This window comes from Danio rerio, chromosome 17 (assembly GCF_052040795.2).
Source record: "Danio rerio strain M-AB ecotype USA chromosome 17, GRCz13ab, whole genome shotgun sequence".
NCBI classification, from domain to species: domain Eukaryota; kingdom Metazoa; phylum Chordata; class Actinopteri; order Cypriniformes; family Danionidae; genus Danio; species Danio rerio.
Window position 1 is genome coordinate 26969471 of NC_141037.1, and position 24299 is coordinate 26993769.

Here is a 24299-nt window from a genome sequence, read left to right on the forward strand (position 1 = left end):
AGGAGTCCTATTATGCCTCTTTTTATAAGATGTAAAATAAGTCTCAGATGTCACTAATCTTTAACTGAAATCTAAAAATGCACTTCCTGTTTGTTTTCAGTTAAATTATCAGATGACGTGATTTTGAAGTATTGGGCATGGCTAACACAGTTAACCATGCTGGTCCAACTGTCAATTTTGACAACAAACAGAAATAGTGAGCAGGAGTTTGTTAGGTTGCAATAACTCTACTAAAACTTCTTTCTCAAGCTTTCTGAATGAAATGCCTACTTTACCAGAACCATTCAACTTGCAGTAGAAAAAAAAACAAGCCATGGCCACTGTTCCACATTCTGTTTCTCTAGGAACTGCGTCACAATAAGAAACAAAATAACAATGGCAGCACTGGTTCATTGGGACTTTTAATTCAAATGAGATTGTGCTCTTTATACAAAGGATGGAGTTACAAAGTAACTACAGTTTTGATTTGTGTATTTTGAATCCTCTTAGTTGTTGACATTATCTTTAGCAGGTGAAAACTCTAATGGCAGATGGCTTCTTCTCACTTAGGGCTGTTGCTAATGAGGAAGAGATTGTAACAAATGAGAGAATATCAAAGTGTTTCTGTGTTTATCAAGTATGATTATAAAAAGATTATGTAATATATATATTTTTTCCATTAGAGGCTGGCTATATTGACACTGTTGCTACACAACTGTTTAAACCTCTTATAAAAGTATTTTTTACATAATGGCTGCCCTTTAAAATACTGGATTCCACACATTTTTAAGAGCAACATTAAATGCAAGCACACCTTAAGGTATCTGTCATTATAGGTCTATATAAAAAAAAAAGAAAATGTATTTCACAGTAACTCTACCATGATAGAGTCTGTTTGCTTCCTTAAAATAAATTTAAATATCTGAATGGTCAACTGCAATGTTCCAGTAACATCCTACCTGAAGAGCACAAGTCAGTCCTCTAAAACCCAAAGCCCAGATTACTTCATGGAAACATTAAATGTGGCAGGATTATTTTGTGATCGATTAAATACATTTATTCAGGTCATTAAACAAATCCGATGTGAAATTTCAGATGGTACTTGAATCAACTGAAAATAATCTCAGCACATTGTCTGCTTTTGTCTGCATTGAAATGGAGCCTGACCCTGCTGGGCCGCAGTAGCCATGACAACAGGCCACAGATTGTCCTCGTCCACATTTTCCAGCACTGGAGACTTACAGTGCTGCTTATTTTAATGAAACACTAGGAAAAAGTCGGTTGAATAGCGTCCAGAACTATGGTCTCCGCCACTTTAATTAGCCTGGTATTTATACGGTTGCTAAGGGAAACAAAGTCAGAGGCGGCAAAGAGAGTTTTCTTCCATTTATTAATTTTGAAGCCCACTTATACAAAACTCATGAACTGCTTTTAGAACACTTTGATAGCTTTTCCCAACGTTTGGAAATAAATTAAGGAGAAGTAAACAGCAACACACACAAATAAAAACATTAAAAAAAGAGTGTGTTATGACAGATGAATATCCACATGAGGAAGAGCAACCCTCACACAAAGGCATTGTTGTTTAGTCACATGTGCTACTCTTTTAGTTGTTAAACAAATCAAATTAAATCACTTTTAACCTTCGAAATAATGTTGGGGAACTTCAAACAAGTGTGACTCTTCAACTTGGAGGTTATTTTCCACTTGGTTTAGTTATCCAATGAGAAAATGGCTGGTGGATTACGTCATTTCAGACAGGTTATTACAGACATGTACATGGGTCATGCAAAGTGTTATGCCGTGACACTTTTCTCCTGAATTATTACTATCGTCAGACATAAAAACAGCACGTTAAACAGAGGTCTATAGAGTTTTGCTGTAAGTCCCAGAGGTTTTTAAGAAAACAGAACATGCAATGCCGTTTGTAAATGCAGCTGTGCAAATGTGTGTGTGTGCGCGCGCGCATGTCACGGTATCCAATTTAAAATCCCTTTTTCTAGCTTTGTCCACACTGACCTATTTTATCGACAATAGATTTGCGTCTGTGTGAAGTGTCTGCTGACCTGTGACCCTGACAGCGTTAGGTGTGTGTGTGTTCGTGAAAGCCTCTGGTCTTGAAACTTCATCGTGTAGCGAAATACACATCAACCATTAATACTTACAATCATCACTCTTTCTTCATGAATCGACATTAATGTTCAATAATCAAAGAGTACTGAAGTAAAGTTCAACAAAATGCTTATATATCAGCACACTACCGAGATCTTTGCGTAAAAGAACGAGTGTGTGTTTTGCTCTGGGATCTTTGTAGAGCAAGTCAGGAGCTGCTTACCAAAAGCAGTATTTATTATTATTATTTATGTTATTAAAATACCAATAAACAAACAAGCAGAGCAAAAGAAAAGAGAATTCCACTGGTCACAGCAAAATTTCTGTACACAAATTTTAAGAAAGGAGAAAGAGGTTTGGCAGGGCGAGTAGACAGACTTCAGAGGGGGAATTGGGAAGGACAAGCTGCCCCATACAGGGGTACTTTGCTGAAGGTGGGGATGGGGGATGGAGAGTGTGGTTCCGGCTGGCGAGCCGCTCACCTCTTCTTGGGGGCTTGGGCAGTACGGGGCGGGGTCACAGGTCGCCCTGAATTCACCCCGCTGTACTGATACTTTGCCTTCTTTTCTGATGGCTTCAGGATCTGAAAGAGAACAGGGAGTGTTTGAGTGTATTTGGAAAGCACAATGCATGCTTGTGTGTGTGTGTGTGTGTGTGCGTGCACGTGAATAATGCCACACCTGAAAAGAGCACATGAGTGACTCATCCACACTCATCATTCCACCGGCATTGTCAAACTCCCCGCAGTAGTTTGGCGCTGAAAACAGAGTGACCAACTGCCGCTTCGCAAAGAATTCATAACCATCCTCAACCACCTGCAAAACAGCACACGATCACTACACAAACTACAACACAACATCTGCACGTCCAACTCATGAAACACAATAATGGATGAGATGGGTTGAAATGAACTGTTACCTGATGTGCCCTACAGATTAAGTCCAGGTCGTGGCGGTTCAGGAATTTGCTGACTACATCAGCACCAAACGTGAATGAAACACCACGATCATTCTCTCCCCATCCCTGAACGTCCTTATCGGGGTCTGACCACAGCAAATCACACAGCAACCCTGCAAGAGTAAGAGACTCAGCATGAAATCACTAGAGAACAAGTGTCTGTGATATTTTATTATAATATCTTAAGTTCATTTAGTTGATTGCTTATATAATGGCTGATTTATACTTTTGTCTGGCGCCACGTAGTAGACCTTTGTTGACTGTGCACGCACCTCACGAAATGGATGAGGCTTTTATACTTGATGCGTTTGCCGATTAAATATTTTTTTAAATGAAAGGGGTTGGTCAAGAGGTACCCACCGTAAAATCAAGTAAATAGTTTCCGGAAATACGTCATATCAATAATGTCATTCAAGATTTTTAAACTAATTATTTTTTATAAATTATTATAAGCATTCAAGATTAATTAATAAAAAATAAATCAATTAATCAATCAAACTTTGATGCATCACTTGCTTTTGTTCATATCTTAGACAATTCCACGTATTATAGTTTATTAAAATATTAATTATAACAGAACAGGGGTTGCTCTACAAATATATTTTTTTATTTTAAAAAGTACAGTTACTAAAAAATAAATTTAGATTTAGCCTGATCAACAATTCACACATTACTGTCTGGCTAGTTTATGTCCTCTACAGTTGTATGTTAAAAAGGTCCAACGATCCTGACCAATATCACAAATAAAGCCTTGAAAAACAGGGCATCAGTATATTGTAAACCGTTTCAAATATTCTTTCCAGTTATAAAAACAAATAATATGTTACTTCATTTTAGTTTTCTAACTATTAAATTGTTTTAAATTCAAAATTGTAATATATAAATCAGTGTAACACCTATGAATGGTGGAAAAGCATATTCTGTAATTGTGTATAAAACCACCTGGGTCTCCATTTTTGACATGGTCTCACTTTTTGGTTTTAAGAAACTTATCCCTCAAGTTTTTCTGAACTTTATTACAAAAACTCTCTTCCTTTTCCCATGGCTGTTGCAATTTCTAGCCAAATTGTTGGTCATCGGGTTGATGTCTGTACAGTCTTACCTGTTTTAGATAAAATCTCTTTAAAGTGATTCATATTCAACTAAAAAGAAATGCGGTGCCAGTCTCAAAAATGCTCACTCAAGCAAACGCGTCACATATAAATCATCCTTAAGTGGTCAATCATTATTAAATGTAACAACATGTTTTCAATGACCAACGTTAAATTTAAGTGAATATACAAAACATTACGTTGTGGCGACCCCGGGTTATTAAAGGGACTAAGCCGAAAGGAAAATGAATGAATGAAGGTTAAGATGAAGCAAAAAAAAAAAAAAAAGCTAGATGAAGATAAAAATTTTACTTATATAAAATGTAATTAAATCTAAATGACCATATTCAATGGCGAAAAAGCCAATGCACAAAAAATGAAAATATTAAAAAGCTACTTGAAATAGCAACACAAATATAATATTATATAATACTAAAACAACTTTGCACAATTACAACTTTGGTAATTACAATTGTAAAAGATGATAGATATTATTTCTAGGAAATGTAAATATGAGCAACAAAATGTTCAGAATCCATTTAAAGCTTACTAAATTAACAAAACTTCATTAATTGTCACGACATTACGACTTTAAATGGAATCAAGATCATCATATTTTACTCGTCTGAAACAAGAAATTTGTCGCATACACACACACCTGTATCTGGGACATCAGTTGGTCGCATAATTCGACGTATCTGTTCCATTGACTGCAGATCAGGAGAAAGACCTTGATGGACACGAGAGAGACATAAAAGTCAGAAAAAGAGAATGCAATAGTATTTTTTTGACCCAGTTGCTCCATTTTATCAGGCCACGAATCACTTCAATAAAACTATCCGTCGTTCATTCACTTGTTCTCACCTCCATGGCAACAGAAAATCTTCTCATCTATGATGGCAGCGATTGGGAGGCAGTTAAAGCAGTCTGTGAATGTCTTCCAGAGCTTGATGTTGAACCTGCGCTTGCCTGAAACATACAAATGGGCATAATAATACAGCGCGATGCATTATCTGAAATCTTGTCCACACAAAGTTGCAGTTGGTAGAGAGGGGGGTTATGTTTAAATATGCATGCTCTCAGATGCTCACACTCATCATAGAAGCCATAGATACGGTTGATGGAGGCGCACTCATGGTTTCCCCTCAGGAGGAAGAAATTCTCTGGGTATTTGATCTTATAGGCCAGCAGGAGGCAGATGGTCTCCAAAGACTGCTTTCCTCGGTCCACATAATCACCCAGAAAGAGATAGTTTGCCTCCGGTGGAAAACCACCATATTCAAACAACCTCAACAGATCTGTGTACTGCCCATGGATGTCACCTAGAAAGAGAGAGTAATCATCATAAATCAATAAACCAACATGGATTAGTTAGATTATAATAATATAAAAAAAAGACCTAAGGCCTAAAGACCTCGACACCCAAGATTCAGGTTAATGACTCTGGCGCGCGCACACACACACAAAGACACAAACAGAGAGAGAGAGGTCTCAGGTGTGCCACAGAGAGAAGAGAAATGACCTCAAACCTATCCTCATTACATTTATATTTATAACCTGCTCTACTTACGCGGATTTCCAAAACCTTGAGATAGAGAGAAAGGAATGTAATTAAAAAGGCAGAGATTCTCCTCTGGAGAAGGAGAGAATCTAACCTACCACAGATTTTAAGTGGCGCCTCCAGCTCCAGCAGGATGGGCTGGCTGAGGAAGATCTCTCGAGACTTAATGCAGAGTCCTCGAACTTCTGCTTCCGTCATCTGAACGATCTTCCCAGGACGACATCCTCGCACTGGAACAGCAGACATCAGCATTAGTTAAGATCTGGTTAACATCAATTTCTATTCCATAAGTGTGACAACTTTATTGCAGCCTCAATAACTGGGTCAAACGTGGGATTTTCTAATCACTCAATTCCCGAATTGGCCCACATACCATACTGTCCTTCACTGTAGCATATTGCACGCAAAAATAGACTTTCTCAATCTGGCAAACTGAACAGTCTGAGTTTGCGAGCATCTGGCTGATTAGACTTTTACTACCTGAAAACAAAGACCTGTTTGTAAGAGGCTGCATACGTGTTTTTGAGGAGAGCCAGTGGAGAAGGAAAATAGGGAAATAGATTTTTTACAATATCTGATCAACCTTTAAAGACAGGCAATGTGAGCTCTGAGGTTAAATCAACTCCACATGCTTTTGTTGAACCCATTTATTTGCATTTCTTTAGCTTATTATAAGTATATATTTATACACACAATCAACTTTTTCTCTGTTGTTTTTAATTAAAAATTTGTAATGCTTCATAAGATTGCAGTTTTGTCCTACATTAAAACTGTAAAAAAAAATATACTGTGTCTATTTGTCTAATTTTCATATACTTTGCCAAAATCAAAGTTAATTATTAGTGGTAAAAAAATACCACTAAAAAAGTAAAAATTATTAATGGTGCTATTCACATTGCGGCTGGATGGACATTTTTAAAATCTTTATGGAAAAATATTTTTGGAAACCAGTGCTACAGAAATAGTGGACTTAATAGAGGAATTAATGCACTCTATATCAGATAAGCATTTTAAACATTTTAAACCATGGCTATTAATTTCAGATGTTTGTCAGACAGGCTTCTTCCTGTATAAGCTAGCCAAAACAAGTTGCTAAGTGGACTTTAACAACAGTCAAAAGTCTTGCTTTGCAAGATGTCAGGCTGACAATGACACTCGACGCCTTAAACCAATCAAGGTCTAATGGTGACACACCAGGAAAGATTTATGATTCACTGATTCAAACTGTACATACAAACCTTTCTCGTCATTAAAAATTGTAAGGATACATTCATTTTATACAAATTTAAAATAAATACTTTTACATAGTACCAAAATTTCTTTCATAAAAAGGTTGTTCCTTTGACATTTCTAGCTACAATAATTTGCAAAAAAAAAAAAAAAAAAAAAAAAACGCCCACAGACTTTTGAGTAGAGTATTATAATACATAAACATTAAGTTTATTACAATTATAGATTAATCATCTGATTGTGTTAGTATATGAAGAGGGAAACTATATTCTGGTTACAATGACATTATGGTTACATTACAAGTAATTAGCTATGCAAATAGTATTGCTTTTCACAGCATTCATTTTAATCATACATGGCTAATACCATTAAAATACCTGATAAGACTTACACTGTACACTGTATGCGACAAACAAAACACAATCAAATTAGCAATTGAAATGTTTGGTTTGACAATTAATTAGGAACAAATATCTGTGATTGTGACAGACCCAATCAACATTTCTATGTTATATCCTACACACTGCTGTTTATGTGAGGGGGAATGTTGAGAGTGTCTGGAATTCTGCTGGAATGTTCCTGCCCCGCCAAGCTGATAGTAGAGACTGTAAACTATTTCTCTGAGAGTTCTGTCTAAAAACTTTGAGGGAGAAAAACTACAAACAAGAACCTGTAGAAATAATCCACTCAGAGTCAGCAAGAACAACATTAAAAAATGAGAATGTGCTGTGAGTGGGGGGAGAAAAGTTGAATAGCTGAAAGACAGTATATATGTCACTGAGATGGAAAACTTGCACTCTTTTCTTACAGCCATGAAAACGGTTATATAATGGCGCTAACCATTTTAGTCTTCAGTCCGTCCACCCTCACAATATCCCACACAAACCAGCAATGTTGGAGAATTGAAGAATGCTATAACCCCAACTACTGTGTGTGTGTGTGTGTGTGTGTGTGTGTGTGTGCGTACAGTGGAGGGCACTTTATGAGATTGCATGGTACCATTTGTACAGATTTAACCGTGTGTGTGCAAGTCTAGTAGCTGATGAAATGTCCCTGTTTTTGCAGCATGACTAAACATAAGAAAAATCTGAATGTGTGTGTGTGTGTGCGTATGTTCAACAAGTAACCATCCAGACCAGTCTAAACTAGATTATGAGTTGGCCAGAAACAACTTAAGAGTAGCAAATGACTCCATAATATTAAGAAAACTAAAATTGAATAATTTTGTTTTTCTGTGATACGTAGTGCAATACGAATACAATTTGTTCAAATGGCTTAAATTGGAAAGAATTAATAATTTCAGATCAACTGGGTTAATTTTGTATATATTATCTGCATACATTATAATACAATTATAAACATTGTAAGCACAATAAATAAACAGAGTATTATTGCTTTCTGGGAAGTCTAACAGGGTTAAGGCACAGACATCGAATAATGAAATATAAAAGAATACCGTTTAGCCTTCATCATCTAAATTATTAAAAACAATTAATCTCTGTTAAAGCTACAAATGTTTTAACTTCTTGTGCCCAAATTCTTTGAATGAGTGCTTGAATAATCAAAATGAAACAATGAATACAACCGAGTAAAGCTACAACTGCCATGCACATCTTGTCAGGGAGACACAGTGTGATTAGCAGTAAATCACCTTCAAAGGCCAGAGGATGGTCTCTCGCAGAAACTCTAAATAGCCAAATAAACACAAAGAAACCCTGGAAACCTCCATAGCGATTGCTGAATAAACAGAAGATTTAACTGCTTTCATTGATTCAGTGTGACTAATTAACACATGAGAATGGAGTCAAATAAAAGAGGGATTTAATTCAAACACTCAACTAAAGTTATGTAGTGAGTCTGGAGTAAAACCATGTTTTTATATGTTGCAGAATTTACTACACAGAACTGTATTGCACTGAGAAGTGACACAAACAGCTGTTATAATCAAAGAATGATTTTGTGGATGTCAAAATCAACTGTTTTAATCAAATTTTTATTTAAAATCTAATTTTTGCATAGCGTATTAGTATTAGTTCCATCTGAACACACATGCTGAGGGTTTACTAGAACCAGTGTTGATGAAAGTTACTTTTGAAAGTAGTGCATTACAATATTGAGTTACTACCCCAAAAATTAACTAATTGCTTTACTTTGTTACTTCTTATAGAAAGTAATGTATTACTTTTGAGTTACTTTTTCTTACCTGGATGAGGTTTGATCTCTTTCAGAACTTGCAGGTGTTTTCTCACCTTTTTTATAGAGAAGCTCTGCATTTAACAACCACCTATCTAACCTACACCTTCATTTAACTTAAAAAAAAGTAGAATAAAACAATATTTTGAGAACTTTTTGAGCCCAGAGTTATACATGCTGTATATACAGATTTATGAAAGGATGTAAAGTAATGTGTTTGCTACTTTTGCATGTTTTGTGTTACTAGTTAAGTAAATTCACTGTGCATTGGGATAAAGATTGCAATAAAGCCTAAGAGTACTAACAAGAAATTATTTATATTAAGGTAAAAACAGATTTTAAACCTTTAAAATTTTAAAAATGTAATCACAAAATGAACAGTAAGATGATTAAAAACATCCCCAAATCAAAATAAATTGTTGAGCTTTATACACTGAATAAATTGTTTCACATGCCCTAACAAATGTGTAAATCGTTCCCCAAAAGAGAAAAAAACTTACTATATTACAAACCTTTGCTGCTTATAGTAGACAGTGACTGCATCTCCTCTACAATGAAAGCAATAAAAAAAATTTCTTTTATTTATTCCAATTAATTGTTTTGCCTGGAGAATGTGAACTGACTTCAATCCTTTGTTGTTTAGCTGGATGTGGGGTGCGGGTGTAGTGCTTTGCATCCAGTTTTGTTTTTGTTTCGTTTTTCGATGTTGTGTTTCCTGCAGTTGTCAAATGTTTTACTTACACATCATCTACACTTAACAACAATCCACTTCTTTTCTTCGATAAGTTCAATATAACAAGAATCCATTGCAAAAATGTAAGTCTCCGGCCAGCCATTATTTCTGTTACCAACAGTCTGTAGTGATGAGAGGCGATTTGTGAATGAATCGTTTGTTTTTACAAAATCTGCTAAGTGAACCAGTCAAACCAGTTCATTAAATTGAATAGAGTTGTCTTGAAACGGTTTGTGTCATCAGTAGTAACATAGTAGTTCAAGTCAGAGGATACCCCCTCTGACTTGAAATAAATTCACATGCTGAGTTACTCAGTTACCAGAACAGTATGCAGACTCATTTGCTATGAAAAAAAAGACCTGATGATAAAGATGCTCGCTCACTGAGTGTGTGATTCAACCTGACTAAAGTAATTTTTAAAAAAAGTAAATCAAATAAAATTACTTATTTTACTTTATTTTTATTTATTTATTTAAGTAATGCATTACTTGACTTGTTACTTTAAAAAACATGTATTATTATGTAACATGTTACTTATAACGCGTTACCCCCAACACCGACTATAACTGGCTTTACTGACAAAAAGTGCATGAAAATCATCTTCGATTACTCTCCCAGCTCTACTTTCACTCTATTAAGGTTGATCTTTGTAATGACTCCACAAATCGCAAGGGTTCTGAACTGTGTTGCCAGACCAACAAAAAACTCGACACCTCCAGCGAAGGGGCTACTGCTGGTGTGCATTATGCACATTGTGATGTCAATGCTGAAATATCACACTGTGCAGCCTTGCAATCGACTACTATTTGTAAGGCATTTTAAAACTAGTTCCTCGCTCTGATTCCCTTTCCATCATGTTTGGGTCACAATATATACCAACACATAAGAACCAAATGAAAAGGACAAACTAAACTGATTCTCTTTCCCAAAGCATCATTTTACAGACGTCCACAAGATTATCCAAGTCCTGACAGGCAGCTATTAGACCACCATGGGTAAAGCAGCAGGCCGCTTGATCTTCACAGATAGAGAAGTGTGATCAGGAGACACAGATGGAACATGGGAGAAACATACAGAGATGTGTTTGTGAGACCAAGAAAATCGAGGTGTGAGGAGCCGAGAAGCAGGGTCATACAGTATCACAGATGGCAATGCTGAGTGAGGGTCAGCAGGAGGGTGTAGGGACAGATGGACAGGCACAAGGCCATATTGGTTATCAGGGTGGTGCAATAATCCAGGGTGCTTTCCTTTATCAAAAGTAACTGAACAGCAGAAGTTTGTGTAGCAACAGAAGTCACTGAGAGAGACAAAAATAATCCATGGTAGATTATAATCCTAGTCCCTCGAGACAGAAACATGTCCTTCACAGATATAATACACAAGATAGAAAATGTTTTCAGCAGTTAAGACTTGATAGTAAAAGTCACTTTACATACCAAAAAACAATAATCCAGTGTACAGTGGAGGAACTATTTCAGATCCAACCACCCATGGACAAGATCTCAGAAGGATCGTCCAATTATTATAAAGATTATATGTTAGGCACAATGTGAGGCTCTGAAAATATGAATTAATTATTTTTGAGATTAGGATGTTCAATCCGTGTAACTGAGAACAAGTAGCCTACTTAAAATTTTCTTATAATGTCATAGTATGACTAAAGGCCCATGCACACAGAGACGTTTTTCGCTCGTGCTATCTGTCGACATTTAATGCCTTGTGACTAAATAAAGGGCGTCTCTGTTATCGTGCACACCAACGAGCAAAACGGCAAGCATTTAAGCGTCATTTAAAAAAAATACCTCATGCTGGTTTTTTTTTGTTTTGACGAGCCGCATCAAAACCTTCTCCACCAATCAGGTTGGCACTTTTGTTCACGTGCACGGAGCTGCTGAAGTTACAGTAAACAGCACTTGGAGGCTCTCAAGCGCAAAGCTGTCAAGAAGATGCCTAGAGGCGATATGAAGGTGGAGCTGCTTATTGCATTGGTGAACAATAATCATTTCCTCATCGCTAAAGCTGGAGCTGCTACTTGAACCATCCATAACAACAAGCATGTCAACTTTGTCTTCTTCTTTAGTGTTACATGCGAATGTCAGAAGCTTAAAGTTGTGTAGCGTCATCTAACGTCAAGGAGTAATTTTGCATATCCTTTTGCTTGGGTCTTTTGCAAAATTGCTTGGGTTTGAATCCGGAAAAACACCTTGAAAAATGCTGACCATAAACGCAAACGAAAAGCGTCCCGGTGTGTACGAGCCTTAAGATTAAATTTCTATTGAATTCTAACTTATTAAAAGTAACTATCTATAGTTATTCTAATGGCTATTTCTATTTGGCATGTATTTTACTATGCCAATAAATGCCAACAATCACCAGATAACAGCATATAATTTCTCAAACCTTTCGCAAATCTAATAAACACTGAATCAAAAAATTCACCCATTCAATAAAACTGCCAGCTGTCAGTAGACATGAAACAATCACCACTTTCAAGGTATATCGCAGTTTGGAAAAGTCAAGGTGCAAAACTGTCAAATTTTCTGCAATGTCATTCCTAAGATATGTGTACTTTTTTTGTTTTTAGGACAACAGAATGTCTAGCAGAAAAGATATCCAAAGACGTTGTTTTAAATAAAATAAAAAAATCTTTTTTTAAAACTAATAAAGACAATGATTCATTTCATAACAGAAAGACAAGGATTCATTTGAACTATTTGGACATGTTTACTGTTACAAAATATTTTAAACATTTCTCTTCAAAATGAAAGATATTGTGTTCAAAGGGGAAAAAAGTTTTTGTTTATTACCCAGAGGTTTAAAAAGAGCATATATTTCAGAGCAGTTATCACAAAACCAAGAAACCACAATATTTTTGAAAGGTTATCAAACCATCAGAATCTTATACTGGCCCATGCCTAGTTATCTGTGTCTGAGAGTTGTGAATTGGCCTAAAAGTACAACTACATATAGTGTAACATTCCTTACAGCACGCGGGAGGAAATATACAGCTTTCAATGCCATTAAGAGGAGGATTCAGTGTAATCTTATAATAAGGGGAATAATAAGCAATTAAATCATTAGGGAAATGAAGTGAAACATTACTACGGCCAAGTACACAAAATAACGCTTTAAAAGTGTTAATTGTATTTAAATAGAGGAGGAATCCCCCAAATAATTGCAAACTATCGTGAGTAAAACAAGAGACAATGTAAATGTGGTAACCATAGCAACATTTTTGTTAACAGCTACTAAAGATGACTTTAAACACATTTCTTTAGAAGGCTGCTTCACAGAGGCCACTCTTCAAGTTTTGCCACATATACAAATTACAAGCAATCCTTGCGAAGTGTCTTTTGACATTAAAAATACAGTTTATCACTACAAGCTTGTTTATTCTAAGTTAAAACATTGGTTTTTAGGTTTGCTGTGTCAATTACAACATTAACATTTAGTTATTATTTAATTTTTTTTTGTTACAAGCTGTAGAATGTCTGTATATGTACCCATCAATTGCATTTCCTTGAAATAAAGCACTTGCTGTAGTTGCCACTCATATAAATGACTGAACTGTGTAAACAGCACAGATTTAAACAATCAAATCTGAACTGACAACCAAATTTAGCTGCGGCCTTATAGCAATGAAACCTTGTGAATATGCAGTGATAAATAGGCATGGACCGATATAAGATTCTGACGGTATGATAACCTTGGATAAAAATATCACAGTTTCACGGTATTGTGATCACTGCTCTAAAATATGTCTTTTTAAATGTCTGAGTAAAAAACAGCACCTATATCTCAACAAAAACAACAACAACATATACAACTCAATGTTACCTTACATTCTTTGTATGGCTTTACTAAAGTTATAACAAACGTTTCCAATGAAAGCATTGAGACATTAAAGGTATGCAACGGTATAAAGATAATATGTATTTATGAAGGGAAGAAAAATTATGACAAATAATACATATTAAAAGGGAAATATGAAGAGTAACGATAATGTAACGCTGTGAATTGTAACGTTACTTACATTGTACAATTACGGATAAGATTGAGTGTATTGTTACACACAAAACACCGTGAACATTAATAAGATGATTTAGAAAATCCATTTGTTTCACATAAATCAAGAGTTTTAACGTACACGGTGAATAACACGGTAATCCTGTATTTTGAAACCAGTAGAAGCAGAGTCTAATGGAGAATCGGGTTTACGTCGGTTGCATTCGCCTAAAGTCGACGACGCAGCGAGCACCGCATCGTCCTGCCCTTTCTCCCATTTCTCGCTTTCTTTAAACATCTGCTGTATAAACCACAGGCCCTCGCGTCTCATCCCTGCTTTGGTAGATATTAGATCTAATCTGAACCTCCCAGCGCTGGTATGAAAGCTGCCCAAACCCCGGGGCCACTGCCGTGTTTGTAAACAGGGCGCAGAGACCCGAAGCTTTGCTCTCTTTTTAAACGCAAAATTTCCAATTCACCGGCGATAAAACAAGTCACAACTAGTGTCTAATCACTGGGTTTATCGTGTAAACGTTAGAAAGGCTAAATTTTCAAACAGCTTACCTTCAAGAAGTCGAGAGATGAGACTGTCAACGTTTAATTCCCCCTCCGCCATCTTCAGTGCCGAGTTCTGCATGCAGCGCTTCAAGCAACGGCCGCTAGGTGGCGCTTGCAATGACGTCATTCACTTGGTTACAAGCAGTTACGTCAATATTAATGACCTTTTCATAAATATTTAATCGCGTTTGAAGGCAAACTTTTGACCTGTTGATAGGAGTTTAATTGTTAATGGTGTTTCCTATTGTTTAATGTTTGGCTATTTGTGTATTTGGTTTCTCTTCTAGATGGATTTTTTTCATAATAGGTATACTCTTGGCATTTATTTATTTTTTTCAATATTTTAATAAAATCAATATTAATGTTTATGTAATGCAAAGTTAAAAACTTAATTTTAATACCTTAACTTAAACACATTAAAAATACAAAGACTAGTATTTGTTTCCACTGATGTAAACCTGACAAAAGTCTTGTTGTCTATCCAAATTTTAAGGACAACAAATAATAACTTGACTTCTAAGCTTATTAAGTTTAAGCTTATTTTACTGAAATAAAATATGATCATGCCTCGATTTTTAATTATTTAATTAGGACAGTAAGATCTGACTTTGCTTAGACAAGTCTTGTTACTTAACTGAAATAATGTACAGTTTAGAATATAAAGTCATGCTGCAGTGGAAAGATAATTATTATTGTGTATGACTCCCGTGAGCTTGGAAGACTGCATCCATACATCTCTGCAATGACTTAAATAACTTATTAATAAAGTCATCTGGGATGGCAAAGAAAGCGTTCTTGCTGGGCTCCCAGCAATCATCAAGATTCTCTGAATTCATCTTCAATGCCTCTTCCTTCATCTTACCCCAGACATGCTCAATAATGTTTATGTCTGGTGACAAGGCTGCCCAATTCGGAGCACCTTGACCTTCTTTGCTTTTAGGAACTTTGTTGTGGAAACTGAGGTATGAAGAGCGCTTGATGAAGAATTTGCCTTCTCCTGTAGTTTGTAATGTAATGTGCAGCACAAATGTCTTGATACCTCAGGCTGTTGATGTTGCCACCCACTCTGCAGATCTCTTGCATGCCCCCATACTGAATGAACCTCAAACCATGACTTTTCCTTCACCAAACTTGACTGATATCTGTGAGAATCTTAGTTCCATGCGGGTTCCTATAGGTCTTCTGCAGTATTTGTGATGATTGGAAAACAGTTCAACAAATGATTCATCTGAAAAATCTACCTTCTGCCACTTTTTTAAATGATCAACTAGAAGTCAATTTATTATTTGTTGCCCCTACTACTGGGGTAGACAACAAAACTTTTATCAGGTAGTGTAAAATTACTATTATAGATCAGTATTTGTTACACATTTTGTACAATATTATGTATGACAACAAAACAAAACAAATCAAAAACGTCTTGTGTAATGACACAATTTAATGAAAAATAACTTGCTAATGGGATCACAGATCAAAGGTTAAGAAAATACTTATTATATATAATTTTTTTTTGTCTCATTAAAATATATCACATATTTTCTACATTGTTCTGTTTATTTTAAAACAATCATATTACTAAAAAATACTACACAAATAATTTACAGCAATAAATTAATTTATAGACATCTGAACACTTCATCTACTGCTTATGCTCAAGAGTTAAAATTGTTTATAAAATACCTTTATTAAATATACATACTTAAAAAAATACAAAAAAATGTTTCTTTTAGGGGAGAGATGATTAGGGTTTAGGCTGTACGGCCAAACGTAAACTGCAAAAGTAGCACAGAGATACTTCTGAATTGGCATTTATAGTATTTTTACACAGACGCTTAGAGGTGACATAAATGCATTTGCAATCCAGCTACTTTACACTGAACTTTAATCAGGCAAAAAAGCAGCTTTAACTCAGCTGTGTAAAGACACCTTAACATAATTAACTTGACTTTTGTTTTTAAAATCTTATTAGAACTTTGTTCCACTCATTTCATTGATCTGGTTTCTTTTTCTGTTTCGTCGTTCTCTATAGTAGAAGATCATCCAGGTTACGATCCAGCCAATCATCAATCCTCCTACAGCCAGAACTGCAGCTGCCCAGGCTGGCACAACATCATTGGCACAATCAGCAGGCAAAGGGGTGCCCGGTAGGACTGTGGTGGGTACTGTTGTCATAGGAACCTCGGGGCCACTGTTTATTCGTGTGAAGATGAAGGGATGCTCCTGGAGAAGACATGAAGATAAAGAAATAATTGAAGAACAATTTAATTCACATTTTCATCACTGATCTATATAAAACAATTGTTTATATTGGTTATATACTCACCTCTGTGGGACAGCGGATCTTACTGCGGTCATATGTGAAATTATTGTAGTTCTGTTTACTCCCTACAGGCTCCAGCTAAAGCAAAGAAGGACAAAGACATACGGTATTTAACATGGGAAAGATTCTTTGAGATTGGAACTGCATCCCAAATTACATACTTATGCACTAGAAAAAACATTATTATATAAAAAGTGTACTGAATATAGTGCATTCACATTAAAAATTAAGAAAAAAAAAATAACGGATGATGGACTTGGCTTTATCCATTCTCTTCTTTACTATTATCTTTTGGTTGGACAAGCAAAATTCTTTAATAGATAAAATTATGCTATCTCCTGATTGTGAATGTGGTTGTACTCCAACAGGTACTATTTGTTAGTTTGTTGATTTATTTCTCTAATTTTGCTACTGTTAAACATTGTCTAGGAAACAGTATGAATTAGTAAAAAAATGATTAGTGTTCCATTTGGGATGACACTAAGATCAAACACTATAGTGTATAAGTGTAGTGTAAAAGTGCAAAGTGTGTCATTCGGGAGGCAGCTTGTGTGTGTGTAAGTTCATATTCATTTACCATATTGTTCCAAATTGCAATAGCCATCTCTGCATGGCCACGCTCAGAAAAATGAAAACAATCCACAGAAAAGAAAGACACGTCTGGTTTGCCATCCTAATGCAGAGAGAAAAATTAGTTGCAACACTGTGAAAAATTCTTTTCCATGGTAAACCTGTAAAAATGCTACAGTAAAAATCCGTAACCTGTTTAACAGTCATTTTCCTTAAAATAAAGGTGAATAACTGTAAATTGACTTTGCGAAAATTCACTTGCCTTTTTAGGATTTTTGTTAACATTACTTTCTGTTGTTTTGTAAAAGAATGTGTTCAGTAAATGTTACTTCAAAAGACTGGTGTATGAACACTATAAATTAATGAAATGCAATAGTTTATCGTAAAAATTCGATATTTCTTTTACAGTATTGGCCCTGATACTGAAACTCTTTGACTATATTTGTTGTCTGAATGTGTTGTTTATATGAGATTTCATTACTCTTTGTAATATTTTAGGGCACAGACCTTGTCCATTGGAACAACAGTGTTCTCAAAAAAGGGCTGTAGCACCACCGCAAAGTCATGTCTTCCATCATACCGTCCCCCATACACCAGCCTTTCAGTCTCCGCCTGACAGAAAACAACAACACCTTTATTACTGAATGTCAAGTCCACACAGCTAATCAGCTTTAAATGAAAAGACAACTTGTTTGGCTGCAGACCTGCAGATCTCTGTTGACCTTCTTCATTTCATTCATTTGTGGAGAGTTTTCACGTGGACTCAGAAAACACGGACACATGTTTCTGTCACACACACACACACACACACACACACACACACACACACACACACACACACACACACACACACACACACACACACACACACACACACACACATGAAAATGTTGGTGTACACTGGATGATCATTTCAGAGCATAATTTAATGATTGATTGATTTACTTTTGGAGGAGGCTGCAGCCCAGTGTGTCCCTCTTTATCATTCGCAGATCCTCAACCTGTAAGATTTCCACTAAATTCACCAGCACTCTGGGAACCTGCACAAAAGGTTTTTGTCCAATGGTTACTAATAATTTTTCAGAGCAAGTTATATCTCATTTTTGGGTCCTTTAAAAGAAAAGCTACTTAATAATTATGCAAATGGAACTATTAGGCAGTTTTTTAATTTCCAGTCCAGTCAGTAAAATATCAAAATAAATATGCAAGCACTTGGTAATAAACATAAAAATAATGTTTTATGTAAAAAAAAGTGTGTAATTCTTATGAAAACAATACTACTAATTATTTTCTAACTCATAAGAATTGAATAATGTCTGATACACAGTCAGATGAGCTCACCAGTTATATGAAAGTAAAGGTATAGTGTCTCTCTCACCTCATTGTAGAGCATGTCCAGACTGTCTCTGATGTGACCGATATACTTTGAAGAGGACAGAGCAGCCTGAGTAGAGACAAAACAACAACACACAAAGCAAAATTTAACTGCTGTTTGCAGATTTAGAGATACTGTACTTCGATTTTTTTTCAGAATTGTTTTCATAATGCAATTGCTTGACAACAACATATTGGGAGGCTGAAAATGTGAAGTTTTTGTAAATAATATGGTTATTTTGTGCATTATTAAAAAGCTCTTGTGAAAATAAGTAACGTCATGCATATTGATTTTCAACCCAACCTTTAGTATTGAGCTTCAAGACTGTGTGCACCCTTATTCTCTACAAAGTGACATTGCCAACTACTGGCCTGGCAAGGATAATAATGTGGTTAGTATATTTATTTATTTAGTTTCATTTTGCAGGTCTATATAAATGAGAATAGTTTTGATTACATGAAATTACATTTAAAATGAAGCAATGGCACATTTCTCTGCTAGTTTCAGTATATTAAAGTTCACTACCGAGGTGCTCTGACGCAAAAAGAAACCATTTACGATGTGCCTCTGAGAGCATTTATTAAGAATCATTCACTCACCCGGTCATGACAGTACTGGCAAAGGTCATTTCCTCCAATAAACAATGTCACCAGTTTCCAATCCTTCTCAAAGTCCACGTCCTGAAAAACAGAGAGCAGTGTGGAACACATTTAATGCCAAACAAAAAATTGGTGGAATTTGCTGGAGTTGGCACGTAATTGCATATAAAACATTTTATGTAGCAAAGAAAACAAGGAACAGTCCTTTAAATGCATGAAATGCATTTATTCATTGTACAGTGGTTTACAACATTTCAATAAACTGAATAAGCATACTAACCTTGCTTTCCTTCAAAGCTGTGATGAGATCCCTTGCTTGTGCTGGTATATTCCTGAATATGCAGAAAGAAAGCATTAGCTGGGAGGATTTTGTGTATTGTCTTTGTGTTATATGCATTTATGTGTGCTTCTCACTGTGCTTTGGCACCACCCACTGCCATATTGAAGCCATTTGGTCGTTTACTTTTCCCCTTGGAGAAGCCGAAAACACTTGGGTTGAACTTCTTGAAGATGTCTGATGACATAGTATGATATAATGATGTTTTTAAACCAGTTTTACTCCTAGCCAATTCATTTTTAGTAAGTTTAAGTGTTACCAAATGTAACCATTTAGCAAATAACAACCAGTAACAAACTAGATAAGGTGTTACACAAGAAAATACTCACTCGGTAATGTGGTGACAGTCTCCAATGTATCATCTCCACCAATGCTGTCAATCAAATTAAAAACTTAGAATAAAAGAAATATATAATGCAAGAATAGAGTTCCTTAAGTAAAGTTTGACATCTGACCTCCAGGAAACCCCGCGTTCCTCATCCGGCAGCTGGAGAATGTTTTTAGCTTTTGCACCAAATCCGGCCTGACGCATGCAGACAGGGAGAGAAACAATGATATTCAGAGCATGATGAAACACAGAGGGATGCACAAATATACAAGCACACTTACAGTGAGTGAGTCTCCAAGAGCCGCCACTACTTTAATGTCACCTGGACGCAGACTGTGAACTGATAAAGAAATGCTGTTACATGAATGCCTGGATACACAAACACAACAACAAAGCACTGCTACAATCTAAGAAGATAAACGTTAATAAATCATAAAATCATAATAAACGAAAGATAATGAATCACGCCATAATATTTGTTCAAATTGAAACGTGTTTTCTGATTTTTTCTGAACTCACGAATGTCAATATTATTTCTCTGTTTCTTCATTGGAAAATCTCTCAGATGACTCATTTAATGTAGTTTACCCATTTTATTTTATTTTGTTTTATTTTATTTTATTTTTGCTTAGTTCCTTTATTTATCAGGGGTCGCTACAGTGGAATGAACCACATATTTTATTTTATTATTTAATTTTTATTTTTTTAATTTTATTCATTTTCTTTTCGCTTAGTTTCTTTATTAATCAGAGGTCACTACAGCAGAATGAACCACCTATTTTATTTAATTTTATTTTATTTTTTGCCTTCGTCCCTTTATTAGTCAGGGGTCGCCACAGTGGAATGAACCAACTATTTAATTTAATTTTATCTTTCTTTCTTTCTTTCTTTCTTTCTTTCTTTCTTTCTTTCTTTCTTTCTTTCTTTCTTTCTTTCTTTCTTTCTTTCTTTCTTTCATTCATTTTCTTTTCAGTTTAGTCTTAGTAATCAGGGGTTACCACAGTGGAATGAACCACTAACTTATCCAGCATAAGTTTTATGCAGTGGATGCCCTTCCAGCTGCAACCCATCACTGGGAAATTAGTTTAGTTTAATTTAATTAAATTTTTTATTTTATCTTTTATTATTATTATTTATTTTAATTTTAATTAATAGTAAAACCTATATAATTGTTTTCTCAAATGTATTTTTTTTTTTTTTTTTACTTACCAGATGTTGGTAAAGTGTTAGAGGGCGCTGTGTCCACACATGAGAAATCACTTCCCCAGTTCTAAAGTGAAAGACAAGAGTCATGTTACAATACATAACACACTGATCACTCTAAAGCTGCACTAGATCCATTATTAATATTTGTGTAACTTACTGTTGGGGGTGGAGGAGAAGGTTCAGGAATGTTGTATGTGTAATTGCTGTTATGAAATGTCCTCAAATAGGGGGATGACTAAAGAAGAAAATGAAACATTGTTGACAGAACTATAGAGTTAACATAAGATATATATGCATAATGTAGAAGAAAACTCACTCTTTCTGGGCATTTAAGAGAGATTCCTGCAGTGAAATCCTCTTTATCAGTCTTGTTACCTAAAGGCTCCATCTGAGTAAGGGAGGGAGGGAATGAAGCAGGAAATATTTTGGATTAAGCATGCTATGAACAAAATGGTTATACATAATATTATGACCATTATTTTATTTTTTTTGAATTTCCTTATGAAATACAGTTTTACAAACTGTTAAAATGAAATGCTGCTACATGTATTGTATTGTTTGTCTGCTGCTACATTTTTCAAGCATCAAAACAATAAAAGTGACATTTTTATTAAAGACAACTTTTAAGTCTGGTTGATAGCAAAATGTAAAATGTTTTTTTTTTCTAGATCATATTGTAATTATTAATGTAAATAATTTATTTAATCCACTAATAAAGACAATCCACAGATCTTTGAAAAAAATCTTCATTTAAACCATTTGCTCCAACTGTTGTAGTGACAGTTCCTCTGTTGATGTCAACCTGAGGGCTTCCATGGCAACCTTTTTTTTTTTTCAACTCTATCAATACCTTCTTTTAACATTAGCTTGCTATGAGGGAATGATGCAAAAAAAAAAAAAAGCCTCACACCCTACTCAATTTTCTGTTTCAGTTGTAAGTACATTAACAAACTGAAATAGTCTGCAGCCAAACCTTGGACAGTGTCTCGTTTAATTGTATTTTTTCTGGGCAAAAATATGACTAAAATACACTCACCGGCCACTTTATTAGGTACAACTGCCTTTATGTCACTTTGAACACGGCCTGGTTGTTGGTGCCAGGCGGGTTGGTCTGAGTATTTCAGAAACTGCTGATCCATCGGTTTGTGCATGCAAAGCCATCTCTAGGGTTTACAGAGAATGGTCTGAACAAGAGAAAATATCTAGTGGGTGGCAGTTCTGTGGGTGAAAATGTCTTGTTGATGCCACAGGTTAGAGGCCAGACTGGTTCCAGCAGATAGAAAGGCAACAGTAACTCCTTGTTACAACTGAGGTATGCAGAAGGGCATCTATGAACGCACAACATGTCCAACCTTGAGGTGGATGGGCTACAGCAGCAGAAGACCACAACGGGTGCCACTCCTGTCAGCTAAGAACAGGAAACTGAGGCTACACTTTACACAGGCTCACCAAAATTGGACAATAGAAGATTGGGATAAAGTTGCCTGGGTTGATGAATCTTGATTTCTGCTGTAAAATTCTGATGGTAGGGTCAGAATTTGGCATGAACAAAAACATGAAGCATGGATCCATCCTGCCTTGTATAAACAGTTCAGACGGGTGGTGGTGGTGTAATGGTGTGGGGGACATTATCTTTGCACTCTTTGGGCCCATTTGTACCAACTGAGAATTGTGTCAACGCCACAGACTACCTTAGTATTGTTGCTGACCATGTCCATCTTTTTATAACCTCAGTGTACCCATCTTCTAAAGGCTTCTTCCAGCAGGATAACATGTCATGTCATAAAGTATGAATTATCTCAGACTGGTTTCTTGAACATGATACTATTGAAGTGTACCTAATAAAGTGGCCAGTGAGTGTACATTGTTAGCATGATTTACAGAAGACATCAATTGCAGCATTTGATAGCCTGTTAAAAGACTCTATGTACGGTTTGTAAAAATTCTATATAATGCGCTCCAAAAAATACTAATTAATTGTCATTTTTTAAATATTCATTCTTCACCTCTGTACTTCAAAACACTATTTTTTTAATTCATTTGTCAGCAAAATGATTAGAAGTATTTGGATTATGTGATGTAATATAATTATTCTGTCATATATTTTATTAAGCACTGGCTAAGCTCAAAATGAAATAAATTTACTGTACATAAATACATCTGTTAAGCTAAATGACAACAAAAATGATTTCACCCTTATTTTGATATTTTAAGTGTATGTGTTAAGAATACTTGATGATATATGCTTTTTATGTGTGTAAAATTTCTTTTGTACAAGTTATTTAAAATGTGTACACTAAAATGGAACATATGCGCTTTGCTAAGGATCTTTTTCTATGAAATACTGACCAGGTTGTTCCAGAGAGCCCGAGCCATGAGCGTGTGAGCTTTCTGACTGAGATGAAAACAGTCCGGAGAGAAATAAGAACGGTCAGGTCTCCCGTCCTAAAAAGCATAAAATCAATGAACGAAGAAGATTGAGAACAAGCAGATCAAGAAAGGACAGTCTGTGCTGTAAATGATAAAACATTGTTCTGCACCTCCATCAAGGGAAGAAAAACATTTCTCAAGAATGGCTGCAGGACCACAGTGAAATTATCATGAGTGTCATATCGGCCAGAATCCACCAGCTCCCACATCCCACGCTGAAAATAAAACACATTAAGTATAATGGACATTTAACCAGTTACATTTTATAATCATGTTCATTTTAACCTCATATTCTTTTACTTCATAACTATAGTGGTAAACACTTTATTTTCTCAACCAGATGCTGAAAGACTCATTCATGCATTTGTCACTTCTAGGATTGACTATTGTAATGCACTCTTTCTTGGTTCACCTGCTAAAGTAATTAAACGCCTAGAGTACATTCAAAGCTCAGCAGCACGCATTCTCACACGCACTCCACCACGGCAGCACATTACTGGTGTGCTTTATAGCTTGCATTGGCTCCCAGTTCCGTCCCGTATCATTTTTAAAACACTCACACTTGCATATAAAGCTCTACATGGTACCGCTCCTTCCTTTAACTGTGACATTTTCACTCACGAGTATACACCTTCTTGCTCCCTGTGGTCTGCTGATACTCTCACCCTTCAACAACCACCCTGTAGACTAAAATCTAAAATCAGAGCTTTCTCTG

At 35.6% G+C, this 24299-nt stretch overlaps 2 protein-coding genes across 5 annotated transcripts in view; both read right to left on the minus strand.

The window, feature by feature from the left end:
* Positions 1-1350: 1350 nt before the first annotated feature.
* On the minus strand, positions 1351-14498 carry ppp1cb (protein phosphatase 1, catalytic subunit, beta isozyme). Its single transcript, NM_001004527.5, has 8 exons — positions 14426-14498; positions 5799-5930; positions 5231-5461; positions 5004-5108; positions 4798-4869; positions 3010-3161; positions 2772-2906; positions 1351-2674 (listed from the first exon to the last, which is right to left on the minus strand). The coding sequence occupies exons 1-8, from the start codon at positions 14475-14477 to the stop codon at positions 2570-2572; spliced, it is 984 nt and encodes a 327-aa protein (NP_001004527.3). The 5' UTR covers positions 14478-14498; the 3' UTR covers positions 1351-2569.
* A 1339-nt stretch (positions 14499-15837) lies between these two features.
* plb1 (phospholipase B1) overlaps positions 15838-24299 on the minus strand; it is a 90674-nt gene continuing 82212 nt past the window's right edge. For all 4 annotated transcript variants that reach the window (XM_087290548.1, XM_087290547.1, XM_087290546.1 and 1 more), the window contains 18 exons: positions 23695-23799; positions 23504-23599; positions 21471-21542; positions 21312-21389; positions 21158-21218; positions 20230-20288; positions 20076-20143; positions 19950-19993; positions 19698-19797; positions 19564-19615; positions 19284-19364; positions 18688-18753; positions 18255-18349; positions 18014-18095; positions 17817-17921; positions 17317-17412; positions 16743-16817; positions 15838-16639 (listed from right to left, as the gene is read on the minus strand). In XM_087290548.1, coding sequence (XP_087146674.1) covers positions 16385-16639; positions 16743-16817; positions 17317-17412; positions 17817-17921; positions 18014-18095; positions 18255-18349; positions 18688-18753; positions 19284-19364; positions 19564-19615; positions 19698-19797; positions 19950-19993; positions 20076-20143; positions 20230-20288; positions 21158-21218; positions 21312-21389; positions 21471-21542; positions 23504-23599; positions 23695-23799 — 1590 coding nt within the window. In that variant the 3' untranslated portion in view covers positions 15838-16384. The remainder of the gene's footprint in view (positions 16640-16742; positions 16818-17316; positions 17413-17816; positions 17922-18013; positions 18096-18254; positions 18350-18687; positions 18754-19283; positions 19365-19563; positions 19616-19697; positions 19798-19949; positions 19994-20075; positions 20144-20229; positions 20289-21157; positions 21219-21311; positions 21390-21470; positions 21543-23503; positions 23600-23694; positions 23800-24299) is intronic.

Excerpts from the sequence above, each read along its gene's own strand:
- ppp1cb (NM_001004527.5), bottom strand. The coding sequence starts at position 14,477 with ATGGCGGAGGGGGAATTAAACGTTGACAGTCTCATCTCTCGACTTCTT. Across the intron at positions 5,931-14,425 it reads CATCTCTCGACTTCTTGAAG|TGCGAGGATGTCGTCCTGGG; the intron begins GTAAGCTGTTTG and ends CTGCTGTTCCAG. Across the intron at positions 3,162-4,797 it reads AACTGATGTCCCAGATACAG|GGTTGCTGTGTGATTTGCTG; the intron begins GTGTGTGTGTAT and ends TTACTCTTGCAG.